Here is a 13,380-nt window from a genome sequence, read left to right as displayed (position 1 = left end):
AGGCACTTGTGGATGTTATGTAGTTGTGAGTTTGTATTTAAGGACAGGTAAAAAGAGATGGCCTTGCCATAGGAGTGTAACATGAAGGTACTCACTCAGCCAGAGTCAGGAATGAAAAGGCAGTGTGGGGGAATCTGGGTAACAGGAATAGTCTTGGGACAGACTAACTGTCAGCAAAACAGGTGGGAGGGCAGAATAGCCCATTCTCAGCTAGGAGAATAGGAGATTGCAGGCAACCAACACTGACTAGGGCTGTGTAAACAACATGTAACAATTATGTTGCCTTTTCACATGCAGCCAGCTGCTGGGACAGGGAAAATAACAGGCAGCTAAACTAGGGAGACATGAATCCTATGAGCTGCAAAGGGAGACAGAGAAATGTGAAATCCTGTTCCAGGACATCCCTGCTTCAGCACAGGTGGCTCAGTCGAAGACTGCACCACCTGTGCTGAAGCAGGGATGTCCTGAAAATCTGACCTGTTGGTGGCCCTTGAGGACTGGAGATGGGCCCCCCCTGCACTGTGTAATGGGGCGCCTGGAATACCAGGCGTGGTAGCAACATCATGGGGCATCCAAAGGGTTAATTGGATTTATTTTCCCATATAAACAGATTGGTTGAAGTTCTCCGTTATAACTGCAGAGAACGCATTGCAATGTTAGCAATCATTATAGACACGTATAATTAAACAATGTGCGTCTACAACCGCAAAATAGTTTGATTTGGAATTGACAGTTACGTATTTTCTTCTTTTTTTTTAATTTATTTTTTTAAATAACCCACACCTGTGGCGAAAAAAAAAATCTATCATTTATACAAGAAAACAACTGTTGATTATTTATTATTTCATGTCATTTACGAACAGATGACGTGCTTACAGATGAAAAAGAGCTATGCTGCGAGAAAGGTAGCTTTATCAAGGAGGAACCCATGGAGATGGATGAAACCAAATCTGAAGCGTGCATAAAAGAGGAGGCGAAGTTTCCCGACATGGATCTAATCAATGTGAGCAACGGGTTTCAGTCCAGGACGTGGTACCAAAAGAAAGTAAAAGCATCTAAACTGGACGTACTGCTTGAAAGGCGAATCAAGCAGTTCACACTGGAAGAAAAGCAGCGACTAGAAAAGTTAAAACTGGAGGCGTCTGCGAAGCAGGGCGGGGTCGCATCTTTGGACCCACAGAAGAATTTAGCAGAGGGCATTAAAATAAAAGCTGAAACATGTACGGAGTCGCTCAATGAAAGCAAGATGGACCTTTCAAGTAAAACTGTGCTGAAGGAATTGCGTGAGGGCTGCTCAGACGTGGTTAATGCTAAGTCTGGTGAACCTTCCTCAGATAAGCTTCCGAAGACAGAGAGCCAAGGGCCCTCGGGTCCCAGCTCAGAAAAATGCAATAATAAAGAAGGCATCTCAAACAATAACGCTGATGTAGCATCCAACACTGTATTTAAAACTGAAGAGGTGGTGGAAACGAAAGGGGGTGGTAGTGAAACTAAAGAGGGAGAGAGGGCGGCATTAAGTAACTTTAATATCCCGGGAAATCTGAATGGAAAGCAAGCAGAGGAACGTGTGTCTGGGACTGGAGATGTTCAAGTTGACGGTGCTTCTTCCTCAAACTGTGGCACGCCTGTTACGCCATCAAAAAGTGAAGAGACAAATCGGAGAAGTCCAGAGAAGTGCAGTTTGGGGAATTCTGAACCGATGTCCTTGAATGACAGTGTTAAACAAGAGGAGCTCACTCCTCTGCCTGTTCCCGTCGAAGCAAGAGTCCAAGACTGCTCTGAAAATAAGGAGTCTTTGAAAACCGTGCCGTTGGCAGGCGAACCAGTGTCCCTCCAAGAAGATAAGGAAGCCAAGTCAGTAAAGAAAGGAAATGAAGAGGTTGAGGGGAATAAGAAAGACTGTTGCGAAAATAATGTAACCAATCAGAAAGACGGCTGCAAAATTCAAGAGCTCTCCAAAACCGAACCAGTAGCAGAATACGTTCAAGGCTCTAAAAATGTCGCCCAAGACTCCGTTTGTGATGGTTTGTTGGACTCGAAGAAACCATCATCTAATGGTCAACAGCTAAGTCAAGATTCCAAGATGGCGGAGAGTCCTGTTAATAAGTATCTGGATTACCTTGACGATTTAAAAAGCAACAAAAAAGATGTTAATTACAAAACGGAAAAGGGGCAGATTACAGCATCGCAGGTCAACGGGAAAGATGATGCGTTTTCTAAAAAAGAGTGTTTAACAAAGGATCTATGTGAGACCAAGACCATTAGCGCAATTGAACCAAAGGTAAATAACATTTCAAAAACGATCCCTGAACATGCAGTTAAACAGTTAAAAGAGCCTATAACAAGGCCATTCATGAATGGGGATATCGCCATGGAAGATGTGGAAGAGAAAAATAATATTAACACACTGTTACCTCCGAGTTCTCAAAAAGATGCTGAATTGGGAGGCAAAAGGGAAAAGTTTACAGCCGATTCAGAAAAGGGTGTTAACGAGCAGCGTAGCGCTGAAGAAGGGAATCGTGTTGATGGTTCTTGTAGGAAAACCGTAACCCAACCCTCGTTCAAGGGCAATAATTCCATTGGTGGAGTAGAACACGCGGAAAAAGTAACTCCGTCAGCTGTCACCTCTGGGGAGGAGTCTAGCTCGGGTAGGGACTTCCCCGAGCAGAACGGCTTGCCAGCAGAAAACAAAATTGAGTCAATAAATGGGGACAACAAAGTAAAAACAGTTGTTACAGAAGTCACCACTACAACCTCAACCGTGTCAACATCTAAGACTGTTGTTGAAGTATCCGGGGGATCATCTTCCATGGAAGAGAAGACTGTTGTGTCATCCACAGAAAACACTGCTGTTTCTAGTAGAACTAAGACCATTACTGTTACGAAGGTCACTGCTCCGGATACGGACACCGATATGGTGTCCATGAAGGAGCAAAGTAAAACGGTGGTAACCACAACGGTGACGGATTCGTTGACCACGGCAGGGGGCACCTTTTTGACGACCATGACTGTGAGCAAAGAGTATTCTACAAAAGACAAAGTGAAACTTATGAAATTCGCGAGACCGAAAAAGTCCCGGTCAGGGACAGCTCTTCCGTCTTACAGGAAGTTTGTTACCAAGAGCAGCAAAAAGAGCATCTTTGTTTTGCCCAACGATGATTTGAAGAAGCTCTCCAGAAGGGGAGGCATCCGAGAGGTTCCATGCTTCAACTACAATGCGAAGCCAGCGCTCGATATCTGGCCTTACCCTTCTCCAAGGCCAACATTTGGGATTACGTGGAGGTGCGTAGGTTCCTTAGCATGTCCATAAACTGATTCTGTACCCATCACAGTGCATATAAAGGTTCTTGTCATGTTGACTAAGGCCGAGCTTACAGTGCCGGCGACGCAACCGATGACGTCACCCGTCGTCGCTAGCGAAAGTTATATTTCAGGTTTAAGTGACGTCATGAAGGGGGCGGGCAGCGCTCTTGTATTGATTTAGAGACAGTGACATGTGGCGACTGTCTCTAAAAAAATCAAATTTTCCCGGCTTCCAAATTTTTGGTCGCTCCGTCGCGCTTACTGTGAGCGCTTGCAACGGAGTCAATGTATTTATTTTGGAGCGACGTCGCATCACCGTCGCCAGGCACTATAAGCGCAGCTGTAGAAACAGTTGGCAGCTACCGATTTTATTCCTAAAACAATGCATTGCTGCAGTGACAGTGAAAGCATTTAAGCACTGATCACCCTTCCGATTAGAAACGACAAAACTTTTTGCCCACACGCCAGTGTTTTTTTTTGTAGTGATGTTGTATCTGACCATTTCCATCTCTTTGAACTGAAAACGAATCCTCCACGGTGGAGAAATCCGGCCCTCCCAGGGGTCTTTCTCAAAGAAGGCCGGTTCTTTCTCCACCTGGGAGCGTTCGTTTTCAGTATTCATCTCCGCCCCTGTGGGCGGATTTACGGGTGCCGGGATCAGTTGATCTCGGTCGAGCGCGTTCAGCTATTCTCTTCCAGATCCCATCTCGTAGAACTGACGGGAAGAAAATCTATATTAAAAGCTTACATTTTTTTTTTTAAAAGTTACAACTTGAACAATTATCTGTCTTTCATCCCTTAAAAGGAAAATTAGACTGACTGTTTTAATCAATGCAATTTAGGTTTAGTCGAAAAGTAACAACACATCTGCAGAAATGCAAAATAAGTCCTTGTAATTTACAAATCCTAACCACCTGGTTCCTGGTTGCAGGTATCGACTTCAAACGGTGAAATCGTTGGCTGGTGTGAGTCTTAAGTTGCGTTTGCTGTGGGCCTGTTTAAGATGGGATGATATGGCGGCCAAGCCCCCTCCCGGGGGAAGCATTACCCGTACAGGTAATGTGCTTGTAAACGTTTCTACTAACATTAACGTTTAAAACAGCAGTTCAAGCTGCCATTTAAAAAATCCATCCAATATGTGCATCATACAATCTGCACACTGACCAGTGATTAGCTAAGTTGCCGATCGATCGGCGAAGATGCGGCTCGGGGGGTTCACTAAATGGCTGTCGGTGCAGCAGAAGAGGACCAAAGATGCAAAGTTCTGTGGGGAAGATCATGTGACCAGGCAGTCACAAGATACAGTTGGTGCACTGCTAGAGAGAAGGCAGGGCTCAAGGGGTGTGCCAGAGCCCATTTCAGAAGAGGAAGGGGATGTGACTTAGTAAAGGGTTGCAATAGAAGCAAAAAAAAATGCTTGTTATATTATAATATGTTAAAAATGTTATTCAGAGTTTAAAAAAAATGCTAGAAATATTTTCTCATAGTACAGAACTGATTGATTAAAAACAACACATGGAAGATAACACACACACACACACACACACACACACACACACACACACACACACACACACACACACACACACACACACACACACACACACACACACACACACACACACACACACACACACACTAAATCTTAACTAATGCTGTTAAAACTTTTGCAGAATCTTCTGAAACAGAAATTACAACTACTGAGATAATAAAGAGGAGGGACGTTGGGCCGTACGGTATACGGTCAGAATATTGCGTAAGGAAAATAATTTGCCCAATTGGTGTTCCAGAGGCTCCAAAGGGTATGTATGTCTGCCTGTTACATAACAATACTTATAAGGGAGGCTGGCATTTCGTATAGAAGGTGCCACTAATCACTAAATAAAGTTTTTTTTGTTTTTGTTTTTTTTCTTGAGACACGAGTTCCAAGAGACACGATTATCTCACTAATAGTAAATATTACAGCCTCTGATCTTCCCAACGTATTTACAGGCCTTAATACCACCTATTAGAACATCCACAGAGATATCTATAGTGGGCCAGGGCTGCTTGGTATTTGCATCCCAGGCAGCCCGCATTGGCAGTAAGCCGTTACACAATGCTATGTATCAGGGATACCTTTAGGTTTATTTAAGAGAAGCAGCTTGGAAGTTCGGTAGCACATCGATAATATAACTATACGGACAGAGGAGAGGGCAAAAAACAAGCATTGCTTACATTGGGATCATGTAGTGTTTCGCCGAAAGCTCGGTTTGGTCTTTTATTTGCTTAAGGAGCATGTGATATGTTGCATGTCCACCCAGGAATGAACGGACTAAGACCCTCATTACCACAGGCTGCAACAAAGCAGGCTTTTTAAAAGCAATTCATGTGCTTTTTTCTTATTATTTGTTTAACATAAGATTGAAGCAGGGGGGTAGCTGAACCCCATTAATTTCTGGGGACCTCCTGCTTCGAGATACTTGGCTCCAAAGGGGGTGCCGGTAGCTCTGCAAAGTTTAAGGCCCCCCCCCCCGGTCACGTGGGCCAATAGGAAGCTTCACTGGATGATGGCACGGCCTCCTATTAGCCCGCAAGGTGCGGAAGCTTTGAATCTTCGCCATTACGTGAGCCCTGCAACCAGCTCCTGGCACCCCCTACAGAAGGAAGTATCTCCAGAAGCAGGGGGTCCCCAGAGCCAAAATGAATGGGGTTCAGCTCCGGAGACCGCCCGCTTCAATCCCATGTAAAAAAATTAAACCCGCCCGCTTGGATTGCCTCTAAACCCCTAGTGTTATTTCTGTCACAGAAACGCCCACCCCGCAGAGGAAAGGTCTTCGGTCCAGCGCACTTAGGCCAAAAAGGCCGGTTACTCCCAAGCAAACAGGCCCCATCATCCTGGAGACCTGGGTTGCGGAAGAAGAGTTGGATTTATGGGAAATCAAATGTTTTTCTGAAAGGTAATTCTTGTTCAGCCCTCGTTTTCTTTCTCTCTATAAGGTTTTCATGGAGCTTTACAATATTTTTGTGGGTAGGGCAAAGCTGACCTCAAGGTATATAGTGTCCTATTTACAAAGCTTATGCTTTCTGGCGCTGGAACAGCCCATTCAAGTCAATGTCGGAAGACGGATTAGTAAATATGATCCGTAATCTCATCCTTTCTATGGTCAGGTGTTTGCCCAACTCTTTCTTGGGGACTGGCGAGGTTCTGCTCTCCTGCCTTCAGCATGGAAGCATTCATTCACTGGGACGTTCTCAAACGCCCGTCAAAATGCTGTCTCAATGTCACCCATTCCCCCCGCGTTGGGGGAGCGTGCTGTGCAGCTCTGCATCCTGGCAGTAAGCAAGGGAAGAGATCTATGCCACAGGACCACAGTTCCTTAGGACAGGGGATCTCCACTACAGTCCTCAAGACCTCCCAACAGGTCAGGTTGTTAGGACATCCCTGCTGCAGCACAGGTGGATCAATGATTGAGATACCTGTGCTGAAGCAGGGATATCCTTAAAATCTGACCTGTTGGTGGCTCTTGAGGACTGGAGTTGGCCGCCCCTGTATTAAGGTCTCCAGCTATGAAAAAGGCAATTGTATTTTATCTGATGGGCATGAGACATAGACTTATCTACAAATTACACTAGATAAAGATTGTTAAAGATAAGATAAAATGTCTAAAGGGGGGGTCTATTTTATGATTTTTGGGTTACTCCTTTACAGGAGATGTACTCAGTGTGTTTCCTTTCTTCTTTTTAGGGTGGAGAAGGAAAAGGCACAAGCCGTGGAGCAGCAAGTTAAGGTTAGTCATCAAAAGAATTCAGAGGGAATCGAGGTCCAACAAGTGGCTCAGATAAGGCGGCAGCGCACGGCTGCCAAGCAGGTGGCAGAGACCTGTACTCTCGCCTGTTATCCAGCTTGCTGTGGCTTGCGTACACATGGAAGTGTATTTCCATCTATGTTCTGTGCAGCTAGTAGTGTTCACCCCATGGTTAATGTAGGGTTCTGCAGTGTAATTGCAGGCCAATATACCGGCATAGGAATGTACTGCGTTAGTGCACACATTCCATGGCCATTTCACCCTCTCAAAGGCACCCTCATCATATTGTTAAACGCCTTATTTTATTTATTTATTTTTAGCAATGATGAAGTTATGGGTAAACGGTTACTGGCAACCTGAATTATTATTATTATTATTATATATACACACACACATCTATGCTCCTTTTGAAAATACTGACTGTTTGCTATCAACCATCTCATCCACACACAAACTGCTGTAAAAATGGTATAAACTTTGCAGCCTGTGTTACCTTTGTATCCATTTTTCAGTCGAACCAATAGCAGTAAAGGCGTTCCGCGGATGTTCCATGGTTTGACTAATGTGAGACAGAAGCGCAGACAGCCTGCCACAGCGCAAACAGCATGTTAATACTAGGATATGCACTCGAAGTTCTAAGTTTTTTGTAATTGATTTTCCGTTTGTTTTGAACCTTCCCATTATCCATTGCAGGGGTGCACAACTTCAGCCCTCAACCCCCTCCCCCCAACAGGTCAGGTTTTCAGGATATCCCTACAGCACAGTCCCTGCTTCAGCACAAGTGGCTCAATCAGAGGCTGTCTTTGGGGGGGTGGGGGGGGCTTGAGGACAGGAGTCAGGCACTCCTGAGCTATGAGAAGTCTAAAATCAGCAGCCATGCTTTAGGCCGCGCTTATAGCGCCGGCGCCGTCGGGCCGCGCTTATAGTGCCGGCGACGTCAGGCCGCGCTTATAGCGCCGGCGCCGTCGGGCCACGGTCGCCGGAAAAATCAAATTGAGATGACTTCCAGCGATCGCGACCAAGCCGTCGCTCCGCCGCGTCGCGCTTACTATAAGCAGACGCGGCAATGCATTTGTTTTGACGCGCCGGCACTGTACGCGCAGCCTTACAATGCACGTTTATTGTTTTGTTAAACAAAACAAACTCCTATTTAAAAGCCCGTCCTTGGATGCTGCAATAGAAGTGAGTGAAAACACCTTTTGTATGTGCCAATATAACGGATGCTTAGAATCGGTGATTCGTGTAGCGTTTTTATTCCTTTCTCTGTAATTTTTGTGTTGAAATATACTACAGTATTTAGAGGTTCTTTTGTCTATTTTTTTTTTTTGTGTGTGTGTGTGTTTCACACAATTCCTCAATGTTAAAAACTTCCACCAATAGCTGTTCACTGATACCAGATATTCTGTGACTTCAGAAACGTTTGGAGCAGCAAAAGCAATTGCCTTCGGCAAGCAGTGCGGCAAGCACAGCCACAACAAGCAGCACCGTAACTCCGGCGTCAGCGCCCCACAAGGTTGTGGTCAGCTCCTTAACCGGTTCCGGGACCCCTGGAACAAAAGTCGTTCTCACCACGAAGGTCGGTTCTCCGGCAACTGTGACATTCCAACAGAACAAGAACTTTCATCAGACTTTTGCTACGTGGGTTAAGCAAGGACAGTCTTCTCCAGGTAAACGCGAATTATTCAGCATACGGTGATGGTACAGGGTAGATTTAGTTAACATGTTGATGGGCGGTGGATGCATGGCACAGCCTCCCAGCAAAGTAGGAGAGGTAAAAAAAAAAAAAAAAGAGACATCATAAAAATGCTGTTTGGTGAATGGGAATCGTGCAGTCGGTAACTGAAGATCAATTTCTTTACAGCGAAGAATGAAAATAGCAGAACGTTTCCTCATTGGCGATGTATTACTGTTATTGTATTTTAGTTGGGTAGCAGGTTGGGTGAATAACCAGACTGCTCCATGCATTGTATTCTTTGTAGCTGCAAGCACAGCTGTTACTTCCGCCACTTCCATTGCTAGCACTGGCCAGACCTTCCACATTACCGGAAGCCCAGCCACCATGGCAAGCAAAGTCCTTACCAAACTGCCTCTCGGAGCCAACAGCAAAATTGTTACTCTGAATGTGCCAGCGACACAAGGAGGTATAGTTTTATAATCCATTGGGAAGCTTAGGTTGATTTGCACTTAGCTGTCACACCATTAAACCGTGTAGCGTGATCTAAGAACGTACTTTGGTTCACACCCAGGTGTAGTCCAGCAGAAGGTTTTGGGAATTATTCCGTCCAGTGCTGGAGGTCAGCAAACGTACACAACTTTCCAGCCTCGGACAGCAACGGTCTCCATCCGACCGAACACCCAAGGTACTGCAGGTTCTGCAGGTACCACGACCACAGCGCAACAGGTACGATTTGGCTCACTTTTGAACATTTGAGCAGTAACAAGCAGTGTTCTCTCTTAGCAAGACTCAGTGCCAGTTTTCCCACTAAACGTGGACAGAGCTTCGTGGCAGAATGCCTTCGATGTGTACAGCTTCCCAGCGGGCTACAGTTCCACGTAACGAAATACATTTCTGTGGGAGTGTGGGTTTCCTGCTTGTGTGCTAATTGTATTATTTGAAAGAGTTGTCTAGAACAGTGGTGCTCAACTCCAGTCCTGAAGACACCATAACAGGTCAGGTTTTAAGGATATCCCAGCTTCAGCACGGGTAGATCAATCAGTCCCTGCTTCAGCACAATCGACTGAGCCACTGATTGAGCCACCTGTGCTGAAGCTGGGATATCCTGAAAACCTGACCTGTTGAGGGGACTGGAGTTGAGCACCCCTGTTTTACGGGTTCTGTATAGATATGCCAAAGTTAGGCTAGCCAGATTTCCTACCATTGCTTCCCTCTCCTCTTTCTCTCCACTTTTTCGGGGTCGGGGTCATACTAATGCAAAGACTTCTGTAACGTCCCATTATTGGAAGATATGGCCCAGCCTCTGGTAATAAGATGTATGTCAATAGTCAGTGGTTGACAAATCACCAAAAAATCTACTCGCCACACAAAAAAATCTACTCGCCACCTAGTACCAAACGTGTGCTGCTTGGGCCAATATTTACTCGCCCGGGGGTTAAATCCACTCGCCCGGGGCGTGCAAATGTATAGGTTTGTCGAACACTGTCAATAGTTGTATTTGCATATAATTTGCTTCGAGGATTCCTGTGCGGAAGCTGGGATATCCTTAAAACCTGACCTGTTGGGGGGTGGGGGGGGGGGGGTCTTGAGGACTGGAGTCGAGCCCCCTAGTCTGGAAACTTAACCAACATTCTGATTTGTTATTTTTCAAACTGTTTCCCCCCCCCCCCCCCCAGTTTAGCCAAGCTTTTCCAGAGATAGATCGTTACTTTGAAAGCTGGGGAACTGATCTGGCCTCCTCTGTTTTCAGGTGATCTCGGCCGGAGCACAGCTAAGGCCCGGAATGGCTGTTATTAGGACTCCCCTTCAGCAGTCTACCGTAGGAAAGACCGTTATCCGAAATCCACTAGTGGTACAGCAAGGAATTCACCCATCTGGTAAACAAATATATATATAGTTTTGACACTATAAAGAATAATAGTTTTCCTTTCAGACAGGGTTTGGCTCATCATAGGGGGGAAAGTAACCAATTGTATACATCCACATGCAATAACCAAATATTGTCATTATAATAAGCATACTATGAACACACCCTGGAGAGGCAATCACCTTCCGAAAATGAGCTGGTTCTATTATACTGTTATGCAGGGTGCAACGCCAGACCTTTAAAGGAGCAATCCAAGCCGGCGTATTTTTATTTAAAGGTTTTAAATGTAAAGGTTTGTATAATTTTGTATACATTTTTTTTTTATATAGTTGTTTTTTGAAGCAGGGGGTCTCCAGGGCTGAACCCCATTCATTTCAGCTCAGGGTACCCCGTGCTTCCGGAGATACTTACCTCCGAAGTGCGTGCAGGTAGCTGCTCTGGCTCAACAAGCAGGGCGTTAAACTTTAAAGCTCTCGCGTCACAGGTTGCGCCGATGTCGTCACGGCTTCCTATCGGGCCGGAGTTTGAGACCCCTGATCTAGCAGATCAAAGCAAATTCCCCCTCCGAATGATCCACTTCATTTTCCTTCTCCAATGGTGGTTTTTTGTTTCCCTTGTAGGTCAGACTCAACAGGTTGTAACTCAGATCATCAGGGGCCAGCCCGTCTCCACTGCTGTGACTGCTGGCTCCACTGTCCCAAGCCCAGGGCACAAGGTGGGCACACCCATGCAACAAATTCAGCCGCAGGCGGCCACACCACAGGCCGTTAGACCCCAGCAGGGACAAGTTAAACTGACAATGGCCCAACTTACGCAGCTGACACAAGGGCAGGTAAGATGACCCCCTTCTGGATGGACGGTCCCTTTCCACACATTGGAAGACTGTACACCGTCCCCTGCACTGCCACCCTGTGGCGCAAGTAGTGTTCTTGACCAGCAGAGCATAAACGTAACAGTAATAATTGGAGCAACTAAAACCGTTTCACTCCAACCTGTATCCCCATTTTAAAAGCTACATGATTTCTGTAACTTCTATTTCAAGCACAGAGCAGGTTTCTCAGTAAGTTTTTTTTTTATGTGCTCACACTTTCCTTATGTCCGTTGTGTTTGCACGGGTCCTCTCTCTCTCTCTTTAACCGTACGTTGTTCCTTAGGGCGGTGCACAGGGCCTCACTGTTGTGGTTCAGGGGCAGGGCCAAACTACAGGCCAGTTGCAGCTGATCCCTCCGGGTATGACCATCATTGCGAGTCCGGGGCAGCAGCTGATGCAGGCAGCAATGCCAAATGGTACCATACAGAGGTTCTTGTTCACCCCCATACCCGCGACATCCTCCTCAGCAAGCACAATTATGACGGCAACTGTTTCCACTGCCACATCAGGTACAGTCTGTTTACATTGGGAGTAGATAACAGAGAGTATTTTGACGCAAAGATACCGTGCTGTAATGTCTTTGCCGAAGTGCTGCCAACTATCAGGACACTTGGGTTGATGGGCTGTTTGCCCTGGTATTGTCCAGTGTCATGTTGTTCCATAAACACCCAGAAAGAAACTGGGTATTGGTTTGCCGGGGAGATGTTGGAGTGTAGCGTTGGCTGGTGTGAATATACAAATGACCTTGGTTATAGACTGTGTACTATTGCCGTGGGATAACTCATTCCTGTGTCTTTACCATCTTCTCTGCAGCATCAGCAGCAACAGCAGCAACATCTGAACCGACACCTGCATCACAAAACCAGGTACAGAACATCCAGGCGCCGCCACCGCTACAGGCAGCTGCTCAGCCACAAGCGGCCGAAGCATCGGCTCAGCCGCCGGTCCAGTCATCTGTACAGCAGCAGGCCCAGGCTAGTGTCCCGGCCCAAGCTCAGGTCTCTGCTCCACTCCAGTCATTCTCTCTCATTCAACCACAGCTGCAGCATCCAGTGACATTTCAACCCCAGCCTCCATTGCAGCCAGAGATGCATCAACCACCAAAGCCGCCTCCGGCAGTTCCAGGTGCTTCCCAGCCTGCGTCTGAGACGGTAGCTCAACCCCCAGTGTCTGTCCAGCCGGCAGTGACATACGAAGCTAAATCTACTGTGACTCAAGTATCCATGCCACCGGTCACTGTTAAAATGACATCGCCAGCCGCGCTTCAAAGTCCGCCTCAGATCCATAACCAGCTGCAGACTCTTACCTTGCCTCAGACTCCAGGGCAAATGCAACAATCCGTGCAGGTGACCTTACCGGCTTCCTTTCAGATACACGCGCCATTGCAGCAACAGCTGCAAGCTTCCACCCTGCCGCAGACCCACGTGCAAACATTTGCAGCGGGCCAGACGGTAAATCAAATCACTGTACAATCCCCGTCTCGCCCGCAGTTGCAAATCCAGCAAACTCAAGCCCAAATGATTACAGTACCGCAGCTTCAGCAGCAGGTTCAGGTTCTGTCTCACTTGCAGTCGCACGTCGTAGCTCAAATCCAGGCTCAGCAAGGCGGCCTGCCCCAGCAAATCAAGCTTCAGCTTCCCATTCAGATCCAGCAAGCCGGCACCATGCAGGCTCATCAGATTCAGAACGTGGTGACCGTGCAGGCCGCCAGCGTCCAGGAGCAGCTGCAGCGGATCCAGCAGCTGCGGGAGCAGCAGCAAAAGAAGAAGACCCAGCAGCACGATGTGAAGCGGGAGCAGACCCTGCAGGGCTCCAATCAGAGTGAAATCATTCAGAAACAGGTGAGGAACCAAGGGGCGCTATTAGAGAGGGTTGG

The 13,380-nt window shown here is 46.7% G+C and overlaps 1 protein-coding gene across 4 annotated transcripts in view; it reads left to right on the top strand.

Annotated features, from left to right (window-relative positions):
• The window catches only part of BPTF (bromodomain PHD finger transcription factor), an 86,731-nt gene that overhangs the window by 39,280 nt on the left and 34,071 nt on the right, over window positions 1-13,380 (top strand). For 3 of the 4 annotated variants that reach the window (XM_075579961.1, XM_075579959.1, XM_075579960.1), the window contains exons 13-24: window positions 864-3,282; window positions 4,235-4,359; window positions 4,977-5,105; window positions 6,092-6,242; window positions 7,031-7,073; window positions 8,506-8,758; window positions 9,071-9,232; window positions 9,338-9,492; window positions 10,517-10,643; window positions 11,254-11,465; window positions 11,788-12,013; window positions 12,318-13,345. In XM_075579961.1, coding sequence (XP_075436076.1) covers window positions 864-3,282; window positions 4,235-4,359; window positions 4,977-5,105; window positions 6,092-6,242; window positions 7,031-7,073; window positions 8,506-8,758; window positions 9,071-9,232; window positions 9,338-9,492; window positions 10,517-10,643; window positions 11,254-11,465; window positions 11,788-12,013; window positions 12,318-13,345 — 5,030 coding nt within the window. The remainder of the gene's footprint in view (window positions 1-863; window positions 3,283-4,234; window positions 4,360-4,976; window positions 5,106-6,091; window positions 6,243-7,030; window positions 7,074-8,505; window positions 8,759-9,070; window positions 9,233-9,337; window positions 9,493-10,516; window positions 10,644-11,253; window positions 11,466-11,787; window positions 12,014-12,317; window positions 13,346-13,380) is intronic. The other variant, XM_075579962.1, reaches the window with a different exon arrangement.

The sequence above is a fragment of the Ascaphus truei genome, chromosome 22, assembly GCF_040206685.1.
Source record: "Ascaphus truei isolate aAscTru1 chromosome 22, aAscTru1.hap1, whole genome shotgun sequence".
Lineage (NCBI taxonomy): Eukaryota > Metazoa > Chordata > Amphibia > Anura > Ascaphidae > Ascaphus > Ascaphus truei.
The sequence above is the reverse complement of the archived record's forward strand: the minus strand, read 5'-3'. Positions and strand labels throughout refer to the sequence as shown.